The following is a 21907-nucleotide window of genomic DNA, read 5'->3' on the forward strand; positions in this document are numbered from 1 at the left end:
CCTCTGTAGCCTGGCAAAACCATCCATGAAGAACCCATGGCCCTGGGTTCACTCATAATGACAACCCATGGTTTAAACAACTCAGAGTTTACAATCCAGTAACAAACGATGGTTTCTCTTTCTGGGTTGTTTGTGGTTAACAACGCATGGTTTGCGAGTGCCGCTGCATTCACACATCACAGCAACTCACAATTCAACAACCCATACCATGGGTTAGCATTAAGTGAGAACCAGGCCCACATGCTGAAGATCCATCATTCGATGTTGGCCTCTTTTATTTTCTTTAAAAGTAGCGGGGTTGGGGGAGAGAAGTGCATTGGTTTGGTAGTGAAAGCTATGTATATGTCTGCATGACAGAAGGACATTTAACCCCCTTTCTTCCAGACAATTTTCTCAATCATGTCAGCAGATTCCTGCCATCATGTCCACTGCAACTTGCCAATTTAAAGACTGTTTTAATGAACTTTTGGATTCCACACCCCCACCATGATTGTTTCTTCCAACAGGCTAGAAGTAGAATTCTTGCAACCTAGCAACATAATCATTCCTTGCAGGAAGGATGAGAAACAAATGTACTAGTATGTACTTTATACGAGCATAAATTTTTGAGTGTGCACACTGGCTTTACTTAAAAAAGAAGTAGTTAACTATTGAAATGCTTTGAGAAGAGACAGGAGAAAAACTGAAATAAATGGCCGGGATGAACTGACAGTCTCTGAAGCTCTGCTGAGATGAAACCTGAACAGCTCAAGCCACTAAGGAGCTTTTCCCCACCCAAATTATATGACTGAGTGTAGAACCAAGAAATGCAGACAAAGAAACAAACAACAAAGTTCTCTTGTAATCAAAGATTACTTTTCTGAGATCACAGACCTGCCTCAAAGAACCCTACGCATGGTCCTCAGTTTTGGCCTTGGACCTTGCAAGCTGTTTTCCTCTGGAAGGTGGAAATTATTGTTATCTGACAAGATATAACGAAAACAGAGCAACTACAACAGCAGGAGGCCTTGAGCGTTTTTGTGGCTGATTGCTTCACCTGCAGATCGTGGACTTGACTTAACTGAGCTCTGTTTGCGGCTTGGTGGCTCTTTGAATTTCAGCATCTAGCGAACTGTTTACAATCTCTTCGCACCCAAGCTGGATTGCTGCAATTGCCTTGATGAAGAATCTGTAAAGGTTTCGGGTTCCCCCGCACATTGGAGAAGGGTTTGGACATTTGGCCAGCTTTGCTTTGTGGAAGCTGAAAGTTCAGCATTGGTCTGTTGCCATTTCTGTTTTAAAGAAACTCTACAAATGGTGTTTTACGTTAACAGACTTAAGAAGACTTAGTAGACTTAAGAATAACTATCTAAGTTGAACAAGTTGTAGCGCCGGGGGAGTTGGTGCAACTGACTTGGCTAAGTAGGTAGGAGCGAACTCCATCTGAGGAGAAACTGGGGGGGGGCTCAGCAGTAAGGTTTGGGGATAAGTGCAAACTGTTTAGATCTTAGTATTGTACCAGACAAAATACCATAATCCATAGTCGTGTTTATACATTCAAATCTGGGTTTAAACAGCTTTGGGGCTTCTCCACGTCACAATTTTGGGAGGTAAGGTAAGATAAAGTAAAGGCAGATCACCTTATTTGGAGGGGTCAAGTAAAAAAAGAACAAGGCACTCTTCAACCCCCTCTTTAATTCCAAAGCCAAACAGTCTAAAATTGACTGGTACATAGACAGAAATCTTAATTTATTATGCTCCACCCTGTTACAAAATTGCTATAACTTACTCACCCAGGAGGACCCACCTGATAATCCAAATGGTCATGCAGTTGGTTATGTAGAAACCCAAGCTGTCACCCCCTCCCAGTTCACACCCCAGCAAAAAGAAATATTTGATATTAAGCAAGTTGCAGAGCTTTGCACGTTGGTGTCCTCTACTCTGGAGGCAGTCTTCAAGGCTCTCAAGCAACTTGAAGCAGAAACTGCATTAATTCCAGAAATGAAATTCAGGCTTGAGCAAATCTTAAATCATGTGGAACTACTTACGAGCGTAAAGGAACAGGAGCATACCCCAAGCAGAGGAAACCCTGCATCCCAGGATCTAGTAATGCCTCTTACTACCGCAAGGACTGATTTGGGTCCTATAGATTACAAGCTAGTCATCTCTTCGCATCAAGTGGCCCTTGATGTCTTCCCTCTACAAAATGGCTTCCTCCCTAGTTGGCAAGGGAAATACAGAATTCTGTCAAATCTAAATAACTTGCTGAAGCTGGGCCTAACAATTAGAGATCTGAAATATTTTCAGATACTCCCGACATTACAATACCAGAGAAGATTGGTGCTGACCCTTTCTTCACTTTGGATGGTGAGCAAAATAATGGCATCAGAGGCTATTCTTCAAAACTTTAACATCGGAGCCAGACGGGTACTTCAAAACAGGGAAATACAACCTTTATTTCCATCTTTGGGCCAAGCTAGACCTTTGCTTCCAAAAACACAAGATCTATCTAATGGGGCACCACTGATTGATTTAACTGAAATAAATAAGTGCAAGCCAGGAGGCTAGGAACAGGAGATGTAAAAGACAATTCTGTGCCCAAAAGATTATGTGGGATGGGTGGGTGGAGAATTATTATACTCTCGTATTTCCAGAGATTTTGAATAGGGAGAAAATGAGGAAGCAGAACTGTTTTCACTGGCAAATATGGAATACTTTCAAATGAGTTTTACTGACTGTGTTGTGGAAGGAAGCTCTTTTGTTCTACTTATTCCTCTAAGGGCGCAATTCTAAGCCTGTTTAGACAAAAAAAAAAAAAGTCCTACAACTCCCAGCATTCCCCAGCTAGTGAGAATCCTACAACTTCCACCATTCCCCAAAGTTCTAGGGCTTTTTTTCCGTCTAAACATGCATAGGATTGCACCCTAAGCCCATTTTCTAAAATTCTACTCAAAAGCTGAAAGTGCACTTTTGGTTTTAAAGGATTACATGTTCCAGGACTACTCTATGATTCAACTAACTGAAGTTTGGACACACTGAACCAAAACACCTCCTGTCAGACCACTGTCTCAGTAGAGCGAAAGCAACGCCAGGTGACTTTTTAAGCAGGGATGCTTCTGGAATGTTTTCCTCTTATTCCCCACTCCCACCCCCACCCCCTACTGCCGCTGTGCTGCTGCCACCGTTTTTATCCTCCATTCTTCAGTTATGCTGTTCTGAATTTGGCACCGAGTGCTGTATATGCACTGTTTTATGTAACTTTCTGTTCACTGGCATCTCCCCTCCACCCCCACAATACAAATGCACATGAATAAAACACTGCTCCCCACCTCCCAGCAGTCTTCATGTGACAGTTTAGATATAAACCCATATCTACATTTTGTGCCAGGTTTCTATCATGGCAGGATTGCTTTTATGTAGTCTTTAACAATACGTATGTATGCACATAGAAACCAGTAACAGATAAGAAAAAGAAGATGCCAAGGAACTAAAGCCTGCAACAAACTGTGCGTGCTCCAGTCCCAAAAATGTATGTGAGAAAGTCTCCTAATTAAACAGGAAACCAGCAGGAATAGGAAAGAAAGAGATTGGGGAACATCTCCCAACGTTTAAGCTGCTTAAGATGGCAACATAAACATACTTCCTATGGCTATTATAAATACTGCAGGCATTACCTTCCTTAGACTGCAGGCACATGCATTTATTTCTACGCAGACAATAGCCGTGTTCACACATACCTTGTTTACTGTGAACGAGTAGTGTGCTAGTGCATGCAGTGTATTCACTTCTGCCTTGTTCTTCCTCTGAGCAGGTAAAGCAAAGCAGGAAGCATTACTAGTTTATTGCAATGTCCGAACCCAGGCTTCTGGTTTGTAGCTCCCAAGCAAGCCAGGATTCATTAGCAAACAACAAACCCTGGTTTGCCAGTGCACTGCCTGCTTACAATAAACCAGAATAAGCCAGGCAACCTGTCTGACTGTTATGTGGTGAACATGACCACTAAACATTAAGGCATTACACAGCAGGGTTTCCTGAAGTTCTAATAACTGGGCACTTTTCTGAATTAAGACTAGAGGCATGCTCATCTCTTACACTGGAAAAGGTTTATTTTTAGAGTGTGCAAGAACAACTCAGAAGAGTCCCCTCCGCTCCACTGGTGCTTTTGCACATGTTAGTATTCTGGATGCATCTCCTCTGCAGGTCTCATGTAATGCTGTAGTATCATTCTGAGTGAATGATTCAAATATACCCGATGCAGAGATGCGGCACAATCCACCTCCAGGCAAGGCAGGTTGGGAGAAAGCAAGGCTAGAACTATAAGCAACCTCTTATTTGGGTGGGAACTTTTTTTCTGCTGCTTCTTCTCCCCCCCCCCACTTTTTTTTTAAATTAGCCATTCTTTCGGGGCACACTAATTTGCCCCAGTACAATTTGGGAATTACAGCTTTATAGTGCTGGAACTTTCTAAACACAAAATCGCATTAATGGAAAGAAAAGGTACAAATTGATAAAACACATCAAGCAGAAACGCTCATCTGATGTTCAAAATTGAGAGCCATTGTGGTGTAATGGCTAGTGTTGGACTGGGAGTCGGGAGATCCGGTTCTAGTCCCCAGTCAGCCATGGAAGCTCAATGGGTGACTTTGGGCCATTCATAGACTCTCAGCTCAACCCACCTCACAGGGTTGTTGTTGTGAGGATAAAATGGAGGAGGAAGACTATGTACACCACCTTGGAGGAAAAAAGGTGGGATACAAATGTAATAAATAAATAAAATTGCCTTGAGAAGAGACAGGAGAGAAAGTGAAATAAGTACGATCGCACCAGTAAGGTGCCAGGCACAGGAGGAGCAAAACGCAACTGGGGTGGGTAGGTGGAGAATTATTATACTCTGTTAGACCCACAGCTCAGATTTTGTCCTACCAGTCTTTAATATAGCAACCCAAGAGAACGCTCCAATTTTCTTTGTGGAATGTATTCATTTCACAGGTGTGCCACTTCACCTGGAATCTATATAACACAAATAGGGGGATGCTTCTCATCAGCGGTGGCTACCTTTTACTGGCATGTGCCCCACAAGTCAAGTCTGCAGTATGAAGAGTGCAGCAATCTTATGCCCACTACAGTGCGGATGGATCCCATCACACCTCAGGGTAGTTTTGCCTTCAGTCTAGACTGTGTTTCAGGAAGCAGGTAGCAGCCCAGGTCTCAAGAAGCAGGGAGGAATGTAGGCCTCACCTTTGCATCACAGTCAGGCCCACAGGCCCTCTGGCTTCTGTCCAGGCATGCCACGAACTGCTGCTGCTTGTACAATTGGTAGCACTTCTAGCACACCCACGCAGTGTGTTTTTTAAAAAAATATTTATTTAAAACATTTGTATCCCGCCCTGTATGATTAAGATCTACCCTCCTGGGATATTGTTTTTCAAATCTTGAAAAAAGCCTTTGAAAGGATTAGGCTACAATCCTAGACCTCTTTACTCAGTAGGACGTCCCAGTTAGCTCCTCAGAATCAAGTTCAATTGATATCAATTGGGGCTTTCTTCTTAGCAAATGAGACACCAAATGGATTTTACCGTGGGTTATGTATATAGACATAGGGATATATAAGGTGGGACAAAAATTAGTGACCAGACTCACTCCTTCCATCGATTACCTTTAATACAAAGGCAAAAATCAAGAGAGATGTTTCTTTTACCTCCATCTTCCAGCGCTGGTAATTCTACCTCTTTTAGCTCAAAATCGCTCTGCTTAGGAAACCCCTCAAAATGCTTTTTCAGGACCCACTGCTTGCCAAGTGCCATCTTTCACTGCCTGAGTGATAAAATAGAAGTATTTATTTTATTTATTTGAAATATTTCTTGCCTGCCTTTCAGGGCAGAAGTGCTCCCAAGGCAGCGTACAACAATAAAACACATAATAAAAAGCAATCCATTATTTAAAAAATGATAAAATACAATAAAACAGTAACAATACAATAACAAAAGCAACAACAGCAACCATATCAGGGGAAGGCCAAAGTAAAATAGTATGTTTTTAGGATCTTCTTAAAAGCCTGCAGTGATGGGGCCTGGCAGATCCCCAATGGCAACTTCTTCCAGAGGTGTGGGGCAGCTACAGAAAAGGCCCTCTCTCATGTGGTCACCCACCTAACTGCCCTCACAGGTGGGCAAATGAGAAGGGCCTCTCTTGCTGAGCTTAAAGTGCAGGCAGACTAATATGGGTGAAAGTAGTCATTTAAATAATTTGGTCCCAAACTGCTTAAGCTTTAAAGGTCAAAAACAGCACTTTAAATTGGGTGCAGAAAAACAGCAGTAACAAGTACAGCTGGCACAGTATAGGTGTTATATAATCAAACTGTCTGGCCCCCACCAACACTCAGGCGGCCGTATTCTGCACCAGGTGAAATTTCTAGACTATCTTCAAAGGTAGCCCCATGTACAGTGCTCTAGCCTGTTACCCATCCACCAAGCTGTGGATGGGTAACAGGTGAGGTCTGTTCTCTCCAGACAGGGTAAAACACACTCCTGGACACCGCAGCCACCTGGGATTCCCTAGTTAGCACAGAGTCCAGGAGGACTCCCAGACTGCGCACTTGGTCTTTTAGGGGCAGTGCAACCCCATCTCAGACCAGTTGAAAACCTCCATCCAGAGTACCCACAGTACCTCAGTCTTGTCTGGATTAAATTTCAGTATCCAATATTATACATTGATCAGCAAGTTGGTAATTCCTCTAACACAGTGCCCCCAAACATTTTATTTCTGGGGCAAAGTGCCCCCTTCACACACACACACACACACACACACACACCTGGATTAAAACTGAAAGCAAATTTCAGTCATATACCCCAAAAGACACAAATTTATTTTTTTAATCAGTTCCGTGAAGAATGGGCAGGCATCCACCTTGCAACTAAATGGAAACCCAAGTTATTATTGACTTCTGATAACTTGCACTCTCCTTTGCTCATTCAAGCCTCAGGATTGGGAGTGTGCTTTCTCGGAAAAAAATGAGGTTTTGGCAATTTCATCACACCTGTTAGCTGTAGCACAGCCTGTGTCGCAGAATCTCCATGTGCCCATCTTCCCTCCCTCCTCAAGATGATGTAACTGCCCATTATTGGGTGAATCACTGCCGCCTTGGCCATGTTCACCGAATGGAATACAGCAGTGGGTGCGTCCAAGTGGCTTAACTTTTTCAGGGCAACCCTTTAAAGCAGGGCTGGGGAATCTGTGTCCCTCTAGATGTTGTTGGACTACAACTTCTATTATCCCCAACACATGGCCATGCTGGCTGGGGCTGATAGGAGTCAGAGTTGAACAGCATCAGGGAAGGGCACAGGTTCCCCACCCTGGGTTTAAAGTCTACAAGCGTACCCTAGAACACAGTTTGAGTATCACTGTTCCAGGTTAGAACTCATGGAACAGAGCCCAGGGTCTATCAAGAAAAAGGCAATTGCTGTAAGAGGCTCATTATTACCATTATTACCATTATTACTGTTATTATTTTCATTTCTATACCGCCCAATAGCTGAAGCTCTTTGGGCAGTTCACAACAATTCACAAGATAAAATACAGCATAAACATTTAAATATACAAAATATAAAAACAATTTAAAGAGTTAAAAACAATTTCAATAAAATACTAGACCTGTTCAGACAGCTGGAATAAATGCCCCATCAAATGTCACTAAACACTTGGCAGTACAGGACAGTCTTAACCTGGCACCGAAAAGGTAAGGGACTCACTACTCATTTAGTAAACGCTGACATTTGGGCATACGATGATGTTTCCATTACAGCTGGATTGCTATTTCCACTTCTGGGGGTGCATTTCAGGGCACAAACAGGACAGCATAGAGCAATCTGTGCTGTTTTAGGGAAGCGGGCTTACCCATCACACATGGGGCTGGGGTGGGTGTTATTCCCCTCCCACACTTTCTTTTTTAAAAGGGGAAGCAGGAGCAAGTGCCCCAGGAAAGGAAGGATGGCAGCAGCAACCAGGGCTCCACTCTGCTACCGGCAAGTCTCTAAAGTTAAAGGCAGCGGGGAAAGGTAAGAACCTCACCCCTCAGATTTGTTTCGGGGTTTGAATTGCAGGCAGCTGTTTTGGTCCCTCCCTAGCTATAGTTCAGATATAAGGAATGTGTGGCCCAGCAGATGCTGGCAGACTGCACCTCCCATCATCCCTCATCATGGGCTATGCTGGCTAGGGCTGATGGGACTTGCAGTCCACCAACGTCTGGAGAGGGCACAAGCGCTTTTTAAATTACATTTATATCCCACCATTTCCCCTCTTGCAAGGAGACCAAGGTAGCTTACACAGTCCTTCCCCTCTCCGTTTTATCCTCACAATAACTCTGTGAGGTAGGCTAGGCTGAAAGTCAGTGACTGGCCTGAAGTCACCCAGTGAGCTTCATGGCCAAGTGTGGACTAGAACCTGGATCTCCTAAGTCCCAGTCCACTACACCAAACTGGCCCACACCTGCTATATTTCTACCTGGGCATGTTATATTTCAAAAGGAATACATGCTCAGGGCTGATCTATACATTCAGAAAATGCATGTGACACTGCCTTCCTGAAGCAGTACCTTTCTGAAAGCAGGTGGGGGAATCACATGTTTGAATGTATCCCACATTAAATCAAACACATAGAAATAAACATAAACAAATACATAGGAAAAAAGTATGTTGCTGGGCTAGAATCTTTCTCCTTGACATGTTTGCTTCCCAGAGGCAGGTAGGTTTTCTGTTTACAAAGAAAAAGCATTTAGTCGTGCAATCCCCTGCTTGCATTCTGCAGTTGTAAAAGTTTTTCCAGAACTTGTACTTTGGCTCTTAGGCAAAGCACCATGAAGCTTCAGTATAAATGAAAAGCTACTTCAAGCAAAACATCCTTACTTGGGAATCTAAAACCCAGGTCCTGAGCATATTTACCTGGAGGTAAATTTCATTTGAATCATGTGACTGACTTCAAAATAAATATACCTAGATCTATAATACTGGGTATTATTCAGCCGGGCTGCTGCCCTTCTGCTGATTCTGTTGCACAAGCAGGACCCATTGCTTGTACAACGGGGATTTAGCACTTCACAAAGCAAGCCCCGAAGTGAGCCAAAATGCTCATTTCCAGATCGGGACAAGTCAGTGGAGTTCCATTAGGCAAACTCTGCTGACCTGCTCTGTTCCAGAAACAAGTGTTTCCACTCGTTTCTGGTTCTATCTGAAGTGCTAAAACCCCATTGCACAAGAGGTGGGTCCCACTGGTGCTTGGGCAGCACTAGATATCACCCACTAAATTGCATCTTTCTGCTGTGTTTAAGATTACAATACGGTGCCAACTACACCGTTTTCCCCCCTGCTCTAATACAATGAATATCATATTGGCTGGGTCCCGATGATCAGCAGGGAAAAGAAGACACAGTGGCTTCTTTTCACCACCCTGCTCATATACCTGCCATTTCCCTAATTATCCTTGCTGTGTTGTCCGATCCCAGCAAGGAGTGTGGCGGGAGTGGCTTCCAAACCACCCTGCAACCTGTTGTAGGGGTTACGGAGTGGTTTGGAAACCATTCCCACCGCACACCTCACCGGGTTCAGATGACACAGCAACCTGCACCATGGTGAGGGTTATTAGGGAAATGGCAGGCACATGCGGGGCAGGGAAAAGAAACCACCATGGCTTCTTTTCCTCCGCTGATCGTCCGAACCCAGCCACTAACAACCATGGATAAGATGTACAATCAGGCATAATGGAAGGGACAAGTTGTGGTCATAACAGGCACCCACCTTCTCAATTTAGGCACTCACAATATTCTTCCCTCTTCACTATTTCTGTGTTTTACTTTAGAAACAGCCAACACTGCAATTCCGATTACAAGATTTCAACCGGACAAGAGACTCTGAAAAATTAATAGCACAATGCTATGGATGTCTACTTTGAAACACTCGAGATTATTGGCTATTGGTTGGTATAGAAATGCAAGAAATAAATAAAGAAGCCCCGCTGAGTTCAAGAGGGCTTACTACCAAGTAAGTGGGTATAGAATTGCAGCCCAATTTATTTCAATTATCAGGTAGCTGTGTTGGTCATTAGAACATAATCCATAGTGTCTCACATGTCTTGTTGTTTTAAAACTAATTATAAGCTTTGCAAAATGCCACTTTTTATTGATCCAAATAAAATATATGATTTTACTGGCCCTATAGATGTTACCTGTCTTAAAAACACACATAGAGACACAAACTATGGACAGACTACCCAAAACATGAGTTAATTAGTTCCTCTTCCTTCCTGTCCGTCCATAGTTCTTTGTTTTTAAACACAGATAACATCTACAGGGCCAGTGAAGTAATACGTTTTATTCAGATTAACAAAAAGCCTGATTAAAGAGTGGCGGTATACATGGATGAAAAGGGTGTGCGGTGTCTATTCCACCAGATAGCTAAATGGATCACTGTTTCACAGTATATGTTCAAGAGGGCCTGTCCTGGATCAAAGCTGCAGCATGGGGTGTAGTGGGGGAGGATTAAAGCCCCCTTAATCCCTGTCCAGATCAGAACCCCTGCACTTCTTGTAGCGTGAAAGAGACATAGCTGCTGTATATCTTTAAAGTAATGTGTGCTTTGGGCCCAAGAGATCCAGAAGCAGACCAAAGATTAAGACACAGATCAGCTCCACACAGGTATTTAGATTCTAGAATCTACAATTTTCCATAGATTATGGGACTTACTGAATCAGGCTGTTCAATGTGTTTGAATCTCTTTGGCAAGGTATTCAGTCAGTCACAAGCTACTACACATCCTAACAGCTCAGTCGCAGGATGTTTAATCACAAGAAGGCCCTACTGAGTTCTGTTGATCTTACTCCTAAGTATGCATATGACTGCAGTCTAAGAATGATCACTCATATATATTTATTATATTTATATCCCGCCTTTTTTCATCGCTAAGGAACTCAGGGTAGCATACATGATCCTCCTCCTCTCCAATTTATCCTCACAACAACCCTGTGAGGTAGGTTGGGCTGAGAGTCTGTGACTGGCCCAAAGTCATCCAGTGAGCTTCCATGGCTGAGTGAGTGTGGACTAGAACTCGGATCTCCCAACGCCCAGTCCAACACTCTAGCCACAACACCACACTGGCTCTCCTTAGAAGCAAGTTCCACTGAGCTCAGTAGCAGTTCCATCTGAGTAAACAGAAATAGGATTTGGCTACAATTGGGAGGTAGGGTAGGGATAAGTGGGCAAGAAGGGACATTCAAAATAAAATATTCATCATCATCTATTAGTAAGCACGAGAACTGCCAAGTCATTTCCACCGGATGCGTCAACTCTCAGACGCCTTTCCCTCTTTTGATTTTGATTATCCTGCACATTTTAAAATTGAACAAGAAAGGCATTTGGTTTTCCCAACTCTGCCCAGCCCTCACCTCCCACCCCAAGCAGATGCATGGAATTTATATTAAAGAAACTGGATCAAAAGTACAGAAGCATTTTAAGCTGCATAAAAGTTGCTACATAGTGAACCCTTAAAAACAACAACATAGAGACATGGATGGATGTGGGCGGTGGGCTGGGGTGGGAGGGATAGTTGTGGAAAGAGCCAGGAAAACATTAAAGTATTTCAGAAACTTGTGGAATTGCACTTGAATGGTTTGCCATTACGATACTGCTTCCTGCCCTCCCCCCCACCCACCCACCCCCATGGAAAGAATGATTCAAAAGATAAGGGTTTTTTTCTGGATCTTCTCTGTAATCAGAAGGACGCAAAGTTCCAAATTCTGAAAGGAGGCAAGTAGTTACAAGAATCTGCCAGGCATTTGCTGCTAAGGAAGGGATTAAACCAAGAGTCTGTTTTCCTGTAACAGAAGCCTGAACTTTGGCCTAGATGGCAGAGAGATCCCTTTAATAGGAACGATTTCAAGAAACAAGGTTTAAATAATGTGCATGAAAAAATATAGTGACGCTCCTTAGCTCCAGTAGGCCACTTCCCTCTACTAACCTGCACAAAGGTTTGGAAAACCTGTCTTCCACGCACAAAAGTTAAGTTGCTCCTTTTCCCTTCTACAGACCTTTTGAATTTGAAAAGGAAGTTGCATACTTGCATCTATTTATGTACTCCTGGCTGCCACCTACTGTTCCTCTACAGCAGTGTAAGTCAAAGCAACCAAATTATAAAATCTAGTCGCTTATGTAGAGAATGTTTTCCTGAACTGTGTGGTATTCTCCCCCCCCCCAACTAATATTTTTAAAATCAGCTACAGCAGAGATGGGCAATTTGTGGCCCTCCAAATATTCTTGGACTACAACTCCCTCACCATCAGCTATGCTGGCTACTAGGGCTGATGGGAGTTGCTACCCCTGAGCTACCGTGAAGAAACATACAGAATCAACTCTGAGGGCCCTTTCTAATACTGAAACTGGCCATTCTCAACAGCAAGCTGCCACATGAGGGTTTGGTTGTGCTTTATTTACTACAGTTGGCTCACGTGGGCCTGGTACTATCAGCACCACCATCACTGGCTTCCCCAAAACCAGAGGGAACCTCCCATTGAATCCCTACCACTTGAGAGGGGCCCTGAATGTTGCCACCAAAGTAGCATTATTACTGGTCAGTCTAAATTACCTCCAGGGCTCCCTTACAATCCATTGTCTTGAGACTGAGGATTTCCAACAACTATGACTTTTGTCGAGGGAGTGAATCTGAGGGAGAGATGAATCAAGACAAAAGGAGAGATTGGCTCTTTTGTCAGGCAGATGAAGATCCACTGGGCAGCTGTGAGGAAGCAAAGTTTTGCCTGGAGTGGTGATGTAGGCCTTCATCCTGAGCACAGTGTAAAGAAACACCACAAGTCTCCAGTTCCCCTCTTCCTAGAAACCAAAGCCTGAGGGACTGCTGAAGCCCCCTGACAGTTCACCCCTCTGAGGACTGGGTTGCAGGAGTGTAACATTACCAGGTGCCTGGGTTTGGCTGTGGTTTTGCTTCTTGGATCATCTGGGCTGGAGTTATTCTCTGGGCTATGCATGCATGAACAGGGTGTGCCATTTTCTAAGGCTGTATATCATGTCCGTGGATTATATAACTACTGCTTGAGAAACATGTGCATGCAGCACGTGAGTTATGCAACTGAACATTGTGTTGCCACGCTACTCATTGACAGAAATTTGCAGGGGAAGAAATGCTGTTTTGAGCTGCATTGTCCACTAGGATGTAATCACTGAACTACCTACTTGCCCACCCAATTGCTCTCTTGCCCCCACTGGCAAAACTGGAGGGGGGGCACAACCTACAGCCCTTGAGATGTTGGACTCCAGCTCCTGGCATCCCTGACAATCTGTACAGTGTCAGAATCCCACCCACCCCTCTGAGGGTGCAGCACAATTTGAAAGTGGGCAGCTACCCACTGCTGCTATACTAGAGGGGAAAGGAAGAGGCTCAGGCAGCCTCCCTCCTCTCCAGCGGTACCATCAGGGTGGGACCTTGTGGCAGAAGTCCAGGGCCCCATGCAGCAGAAGGAGCAGGATGGCCCCCCAACGCAGCAAGCATGGCGTACCACATTGTAAAAGTAAGGGAAACAGTAAATGGTGAAGTGCTGTAAGTCCATTAAATCCAGAGTCTAGAATTACCTAACTGCACCACTGCTCCTCACAAACACCCATCTACCCCTTTCCTTTCCTGCCCCTATTGCTGCTGTTCCAAAGTGGTGAGAGGAAGGGTGTTTTTCTTAATTCATAACGGCATGTGTGTTAGCTGGTGTGAACAATGACAAAGATGGCTCCTGGCATACCAGAGAGCCGCAAGTTGTGGGTGCGGCGGCTCCCCTGGGAAAGGTGAGAAATGGCAGGAAGATGCCAAGCCAATCAAGGGGATTGGTTGGCTAGGTAGAGGGTGGAGCCATTGGAGCAGACCAGAGGGAAGAGTCTCCCCATGGTCCACTCCAGGCCTACCAAATGCTCTGATTGCCTTTGAGCAAATAATGAATTCGGAAGCCTATATCAAAGGACTGACTTCCAGAGGATGCATCCAGTCATCCAATGCAGGCTGGAAGGAGTGGCAGAGGCGAAGATCATCTTCTGCCCTGCAGATTTTGCTAGATGGGCTTTTTAGCCCGTGTAGCGAGGGTACCAGAGGAGAAGCGGAGGAGGCTCGGGATAAATCGTATCCTGGCTTCTCCAGTCCCCCCTCCACACGGAATGCCCCATTTCTTCCTCCTCCTCCAAAGTTGCTTTTCCGGCCTTGGAGAGCAGCTGGTGGGGTTCTTTTTGCACTGGCTGCGAGGGGTCGGGGGGTGGGGTGGATCTCCGACTCTCCTTTCTGAGGTTGGAGCACTGTCTCTGACCTCGGAAGGGGGAATCCAAACAATCCTGTGGTCCCTGGGACGCTTGCCCAAGGACCATAGGATTGCTCTCTTACAGAATACATGAAGGTGATTAACAAACAGATACAAATTGACCCTAAATTAGCCTCATGTTCCTTATTCCTGCGACCAAATGAAAAATTGCCATACAAGGAAACATTGTCCATATAAAAGATAAAGAAAGGAACCAAAGACTTATAAAGTAGGTGTAATTTAGCAATATAAGTATAGTGTGTTTGTTATAGTACAACAGTCACAATTGTTGTAGCCAGTGGGATAGTCATTGCTCCTGGCCCAGGGCTGTAGCACCCGCTGCCTGATGAGGGCAGCAGGCCACCTGCCAAGCCGAAGTTGACCTGGAGCTGATCATGGTGCGGCGCTTTGTTGGAAATGCACCTGACAAGGGCCAGGGCTGTCCAGGTGGTGGTGCCCGACTGGAGCCCTCCTCTCCGCGGGGGGGGGGGGGAAGGAAGGGATGCCTGCTGGGCTGAATCCTCCGGGTGGTCTGCGTGGACCTTCCCAGCCGATCTGGAGGTAACCCCCCCTCTCCACCATGGTCCTGATCTGGATTGGGATGACATATGCTTACAGATGAAAACAAAAAATAGCAGACTGGACTAAAGCAATGAGAGCAGAGCATTTTTTTTAAAAAATTGAATTTGTTAGTTATATTTGACTGAGTGAGTCCACAAAATGAGTGAATGCATGTTAGGGGGAGGGCGGGAAGCGCTGTTATTACAATTTGTTGTGTTCTACTTAGAATCATAGAATAGTAGGATTGGAAGGGGCCTACAAGGCCATCAATTCCAACCCCCTGCTCAATGCAGGAATCCAAGGCAGAGCATCCCTGACAGATGGCTGTCCAGCCTCGTCTTGAAAGCCTCCAGTGTGGGAGAGCCCACCACCTCCCCAGGTAATTGGTTCCATTGTCGTATTGCTCTTACAGTCAGGAAGTTTTTCCTGATGTTCAGATGGAATCTGGCTTCCTGTAACTTGAACCCATTATTCCGTGTCCTGCACTCTGGGATGATCAAGAAGAGATCCTGGCCTTCTTCTCTGTGACAACCTTTCAAGAACTTGAAGAGTGCTATCATATCTCCCCTCAGTCTTCACTTCTCAAGGCTAAACATGCCCAGTTCTTTCAGTCTCTCTTCATAGGGCTTTGTTTCCAGTCCTCTGATCATCTTTGTTGCCCTCCTCTGAACCCTCTCCAGTTTGTCTGCATCCTTCTTCAAGTGTGGTGCCCAGAACTGGACACAGTACTCCAGATGAGGCCTCACCAGTGCTGAACAGAGGGGAACTACTACTTCCCGGGGTTTGGAAGCTATGCTTCTATTAATGCAGCCCAAAAGAGCATTGGCCTTTTTTGCAGCCACATCACATTGTTGGCTCATATTCAGCTGTGATCGACAACAATTCCAAGACCTTTCTTGTTTGTCGTGTTGTTGAGCCACGTATCCCCCATCTTGTAACTGTGCATTTGGTTTCTTTTTCCTAGGTGCAGAACTTGGCATTTATCCCTATTAAATGTCATTCTGTTGTTTTCTGCCCAGCGCTCCAGTCTATCCAGATCACTTTGAATTCTATTTCTGTCTTCCAAAGTATTAGCTATCCCACCCAATTTTGTGTCATCTGCAAATTTGATCAGCATTCCCTGCACCTCCTCCTCCAAGTCATTAATAAAACTGTTGAAGAGCACTGGGCCCAGGACTGAGCCCTGCGGTACCCTACTCGTTACCTCTCCCCAGTTTGAGAAGGTCCCATTGATAAGCACTGTTTGAGTCCGATTCTGTAGCCAACTGTGGATCCACCGGATTGTTGTTTCATCTAGCCCACTTTGAGCTAGTTTGCTCATCAGGATATCATGGGGCACTTTGTCGAAAGCTTTGCTGAAGTTGAGGTATATGATGTCCACAGCATTCCCACGGTCTACAAGGGAGGTTACTTGATCAAAAAATGAGATCAGATTTGTCTGGCAGGACTTGTTTTTGACAAATCCATGTTGGCTTCGAGTAATCACGGCATTGTTGTCAAGATGCTTCCAGATGGATTGCTTTATGATCTGCTCCAGAATTTTCCCTGGGATTGATGTCAGACTGACTGGTCTGTAGTTCCCAGGTTCCTCCTTTTTACCCTTTTTGAAGATAGGGTCAACATTAGCCCTCCTCCAGTCATCTGGCACTTCCCTCATCCTCCATGATTTCTCAAAGAGAATAGACAGCGGTTCTGAGAGTTCTTCTGCCAGTTCCTTTATGACTCTAGGATGCAGTTCATCTGGCCCTGGAGATTTGAACTCATTCAAAGTAATGAGGTGTTCCTTGTCCATATGCCTATCGATCTCAAGCTGCAATCCTGCCCCTTCAGCCTGCACTTCGCCTTTGCCAGGGGGGTCATAGACCCTCTTTTGGGAGAAGACTGAGCCAAAGTAGGAATTGAGCACCTCTGCCTTTTTGTTTGTCATCTGTTATCATTTTGCCATCCTTATTTAATAGCTGAACAACCATTTCTTTCCTCTTCCTTTTACTATGCACGTAGCTGAAGAAAGCTTTTTTGTTGTTTTTAGCATCCCTCGCTAACCTCAGCTCGTTCTCAGCTTTAGCCTTCCTGACGCCATCCCTGCAATTCTGTGCTACCTGGCTGTACTCTTCCTTTGTTACTTGGCCTTCTTTCCACTTCCTATATGTGTCCTTTTTTGTTTTCAGGTCATCCCTAAGCTTTTTGTGAAGCCACATTGGCTTCTTCTGTTGGCTTCCACCTTTTCTTCTTGTTGGAATTGTTTGTGATTTTGCCTTGAGAATTTCCTTTTTTAAAAGCTCCCACCCATCTTGGACTCCTTTTCTCGTTAGCGTCGCTTGCCATGGGACCTTACTGATCATTGTTTATGAAGATCAGCTTTTCTAAAATCCAGGGCACGCGTTTGACTATACTCGGCTTTTGCTTCCCTTAGAACCAAGAACTCAAGTGCAACATGGTCGCTTTCCCCCAGAGTTCCTGTAACTGCTACTTTATCCACTAAGTCATCTCTGTTGGTTAGGATCAAGTCAAGGATAGCCGATCCTCTAGTTCCTTCCTCTACTTTCTGTAGGAGGAAGTTATCTGCCACACAAGTCAGGAATTTCCTGGAGGGGCCATGCTTTGCAGAATTTGTCTCCCAACAAATATCGGGGAAATTGAAGTCCCCCATTACTACTATATCATGCTTCCTTAAAACACTGGCTATTTGCTTTTCAAAAGTTTCATCGTCGTCTTCTCCTTGATTGGGTGGCCAGTAGTAGACTCCGACCACCAGGTTCCTTTTATTCTTTGCTCCATTTATTTTGATCCAGATGCTCTCGATGGGGCTACCAAGCTCCTCCTCCTGTATTTCTGTGCAGAGATATGTATTTTTCATATACAGTGCAACCCCACCTCCCTTTCTGTTCCTCCTGTTCTTTTTGAATGAGTTATATCCTTCAATTGCTGTATTCCAGTCATGAAAGTCATCCCACCAAGTCTCAGTTATACCTATCAGGTCATAATTTCCCTCTTGTATTAAGAGTTCAAGTTCGTTCTGTTTGTTTCCCATACTCTGGGCATTAGTATATAGACATCGAAGACCATGTGCTTCATAGTCTGGCTTTCTTCCTACATGTGTCTGAAGACTATTATTGGGCGCTATCAGAGCTGCTCTCTCCGTTGCAGTGCATGCGCCTACGTCCATTGTTACCCCCAACATTACATCTTCCTTCCCCGTAGGATTCAGTTTAAAGCCCTCCTGATGAAGTTCTTCATGCTGTGGCCAAACACATTCTTCCCATCCTTTGTGAGGTGCAACCCATCCCTTGCCAACAGCCCATCTTCCAGGAAGTATAGCCCGTGGTCCCAGAATCCAAATCTCTCTCATCAGCACCACCTTCGTAGCCAGTCATTCACCTGGAGTATTTTTCGTTCCCTTTCTATCCCTCTTCTAACTACTGGAAGGATGGATGAGAAAACTATTTGGGCCCCAAAGTTCTTGAGTTTCCTTCCCAAAGCTTCAAAGTCGGATGTGATTTCTTCGTAGCTCTGCTTGGCGGTATCATTTGTTCCCACATGGATGAGAAGAAAGGGATACCTGTCAGTGGGCTTTATGAGTGCAGGCAACCTTTCAGTCATGTCTCTAATCCATCCTCCCGGGAGACAACATACCTGGTGAATCCACGGGTCTTCGCGACATACTTGGGTCTTGATCCCACGCAGCAAGGAGTCTCCCACTACTACCACTCTTCCCGTCTTCTTGTTGTAGGCCTGGGTTTCATCGCCTCTGTTTGACTGACCTTCAGCCTCTTGCTCACTCTCATGTAGGTTCCCCTGTGATTCTTCCTCTGCAGGCTGTCCTCCAGTCTCATCCGCAAGTACCTGGAATCAGTTCCACAGCTCCACTGCTTCCACTGGCGCAGAGTGGCGTCTAGTTCTTCTTCTCCTAACTGTCACCCTTTTCCAAGGAGTATCCTCTACTCCATTTTTCCTCACCTCAGCATTTCCCACTGCCTCATCTTGCTGTTGCTCTTCAAGCTTCTGGTCTTCCCTTTGCTGCTGTAGTTCCCCCATTCTGTCCAAGAACTCTTCGTGTTTTCTTATTCCCTGGAGGGTCGACAGTCGCCGCTCCAGTCCACTTACTTTTTCCTCCAGCAGCGTGATCAACTTGCACTTCTTGCAGGTGTAGGCCATGTTGTTCTCAGGCAAGAAAACAAACATTGCACACACCTTGCAGGTCACCACCATTGGAGAGTCTTGTCCTTCCATAGCCTCTTTTCCCTTTTTGTGTCTAGCTTTGTGATTGTTCTAGACTAGCCTGTGCCTGCTCCTCTACTCAGTAGAGGTTAAAAGCAGAGTCCCACTTGTGTGAAAGTGTGTGTTACAAGACAAATAAATGGAAAAAAGTTAGTTAAAAAATAAAATAAAATGAAAAAATGAAAAAAAAAATATTAGGGGCCTCCCCCTTGACCTCCCCTGGCCAACTCCTGTTTGCTCCCCCTGTCCGCTCGCTCTCTGGGAGCTTGCTTGCTTCTGTAGTCCCTGGAGCAGCTTGCTCTGCTCTGCTCTGCTCAGCTGGGAGGCGGGAAACAGACTGAAGCTTCCCACCCACTCAGCTGCTGGGAGTACTCAGGCCATCCCCCCCCCCAATTCAGTTGGAGCTCTCAGAAGCACCTGGTGAGCTCACAGCCAATCAGAAGGATAAAAGGCAGCCCCCTGGGCTTCCTGCAGCCCACTTACCTCTTAGCCTCTGTCTCCTTTGTCTCCTCAACCACTGCAACTCTCCTGGCCAACTCCTGTTTGCTCCCCCTGTTTGCTCGCTCTGGTTGCTCGCTCTCTGGGAGCTTGCATGCTTCTGTAGCCCCTGGACCAGCTGGGGCAGCTTGCTCTGCTCTGCTTTGTTCAGCTGGGAGGCGGGAAACAGACTCAAAGGATCCATTCAGAACAAGTCACAAACCAACTAACTGTATGTAGCTAACACAACAATCCCATTTGCTGGAGAGTGTCCCAGGGACTATAAGATGGCTAGTAAAACCCCTCTGAAGTCAGAGACAGCACTCTGACCTTGGAAGGGGGAGTCCCTCCCCCTTGCAACTGTCACAGAAAGAACTGCACTGGCTGCCTCTCCAAGGTCGGAAAAACAACCTTAGAGCCTCAGGAAAGGGGGCATTTCAGTGGGCAGCAGGGGAGGAGAGCAAAGAGGCCAGGATAATGGGAGAACGGGAAGGAGACAATAGCCTACGCCATTCCTCCCATTCTGCTGGCTTTAGCCTGGCAGGGCATAGGAAACTCGGAAGCCTCCAAGTTCAGGGTTTCCAAGCAGTGAGGGTGCAATGTATAGGATTGCATCCTTAAACTTATTTACAGTGCAATCCTATGCATGTCTACTCAGAAGTAAGCCCTATTGGTTTTAACAGGACTTACGCCCAGGAATGTGTGCATAGGCACCCTTACTTGCTTTTATTTGGGGTTGGGAGTCTTGATGTTTTATTACTGCATTAACAAAAATAATTTGAAACCATTTCTGCTGCTACGGGTATTTTATCCCCCCCACCCTTTTGTGCTGGCTGGTGGGAGTCGTGGTCCAGAACAGCAGAGTTGGGCAATGGAAGCGTAGTCCAGAACATCTGCCACCCTTCTTTTTCAGCCTGCTTGGGCTGGCAATGGGGGTATTTCCCTTTTATTAAAAAACAGCAACCCTGTATGTGGTTGTTTGCAGGGAGGGTGGATTTTTGATGCAGTCAGTAAAAAAACCAGTCAAATATGAGCTGCACTTTGGCTGGTCAGAGGCCTGAAATATTTCACTAAGACACCTGCTGCGCCTGGTGGGGCTCTGGGGTAGAGCCCCGATTGCCTGATCATCCCACCCACACACACACTCCACTGCCCCCTTGCCTTTAAAATACCAATATTCTTCTAAAATTTACCCCCAAGTTGAGCACAGCACAGCTGGAACTGCTGCTGTGGCTCTTTGCTACTTCTTTGGTCCGCATCTGTAATCCCATCTGCTGCCTCGAATCAGATCACAGTGTCAGGCTTTTGTGCATGCTCCTTTCTGTCTCCCTTTCTCCTCCTTAAAGGGACCAGGTCCCTTTAAAATATGGCATCCAGCAGAGCTATGTGTCCTGTTCCTTCCTCCTCCCCCTTCACAATCAACACACTCCAGGATACCAGGCTTCGGGCTCATTACTTTATTAGTTAATGACCAGCTTCCTTACAAAGGCAAATTCTAGGAAACTCTCTGGCTACAATGGAAACAGCTACTCCACACAATTACGAATATCAATAGAGGAGCCAAAGTGGAAGTTAGAGAAGTTGCCAGCAGTTTGAACTCGCTTAGGGGGGATTCCCCTCCCTTATGGTGGCTCCCTCCTACACAGGCTTTCATGTGTAGCCAACCTGGTGGAGCATCTGAGCTCCACCTCCAACTTTTCCTGCTTTGCTCTGTGACGGACCCTGGCATCCCTCAAGTCACACCCCTTATTCTCCTCCTCCGAGACCTGGGTTCTCATGGAGGAGGAAAGGGGGAGCCTTCAGGCTGAGCTATCTGTGTGCCAAGGTCTTGAGAAGAAGGCCTTGCCATATCTGAGCTCACTAGGGAGGGAGCCTCCCCCTGTTCTGGCTGTTCCCATTCTGAATCTGAGTTGCTAGATATCTCCACACACTCAGATTCATTCCTGGCACTATGGAATAATCAAACTCAATGGCTGCCATATTTAGATTGAAATTTTCTTCTCCAGTTTAGCAGAGAGAAGAAGGCAGTAGCTAGCAATAAGACAACGGTAATCTTTTATAATAAAATACTCTTTGTGTGAGACTATGGCTGGATCTACACTTGTTACTCCTATATCGCCTTTGCACATTTATAACTTGAAGCACACATGATATAATCTGTTGTGAGATTTCAAACCATTTAATCCAGGAGCGCAAGGACTGGTTGATCCCACATTCCCATCTTGTACCTCGTTGTGTTTTTAAAATTTGTTGTGTCTGCCCACCTGCACATGTACAAAGTAATGGAGCAGTTTGTCTGGGATAATAGTCTGGTGCTCAGTTGAATACATTGTTTAACTGC

General features: G+C 45.4%; 1 protein-coding gene across 9 annotated transcripts in view; it reads right to left on the reverse strand.

Moving 5' to 3' along the window:
• The window catches only part of PTGR1 (prostaglandin reductase 1), a 55101-nt gene extending 34187 nt beyond the window's left edge, over window positions 1–20914 (reverse strand). For 3 of the 9 annotated variants that reach the window (XM_084834670.1, XM_084834666.1, XM_084834664.1), the window contains exons 1-3: window positions 11982–12062; window positions 9768–9880; window positions 5678–5793 (exon numbers count right to left, since the gene is read on the reverse strand). Coding sequence is in view for 6 of the 9 variants with exons in the window: in XM_084834666.1 (XP_084690792.1) it covers window positions 5678–5783 (106 nt within the window). In the remaining 3 variants the exon portion in view is untranslated. Of the gene's footprint in view, window positions 1–5677; window positions 5794–9767; window positions 9881–11981; window positions 12063–19572; window positions 19739–20759 lie in introns of those variants that run through there. The other 6 variants (XM_084834671.1, XM_084834665.1, XM_084834663.1 and 3 more) reach the window with 4 other exon arrangements.
• Between the last annotated feature and the right edge of the window lie 993 nt (window positions 20915–21907).

The sequence above is a fragment of the Heloderma suspectum genome, chromosome 2, assembly GCF_057233095.1.
Source record: "Heloderma suspectum isolate Gila_16-S chromosome 2, 16-S_ref, whole genome shotgun sequence".
Taxonomy (NCBI): domain Eukaryota; kingdom Metazoa; phylum Chordata; class Lepidosauria; order Squamata; family Helodermatidae; genus Heloderma; species Heloderma suspectum.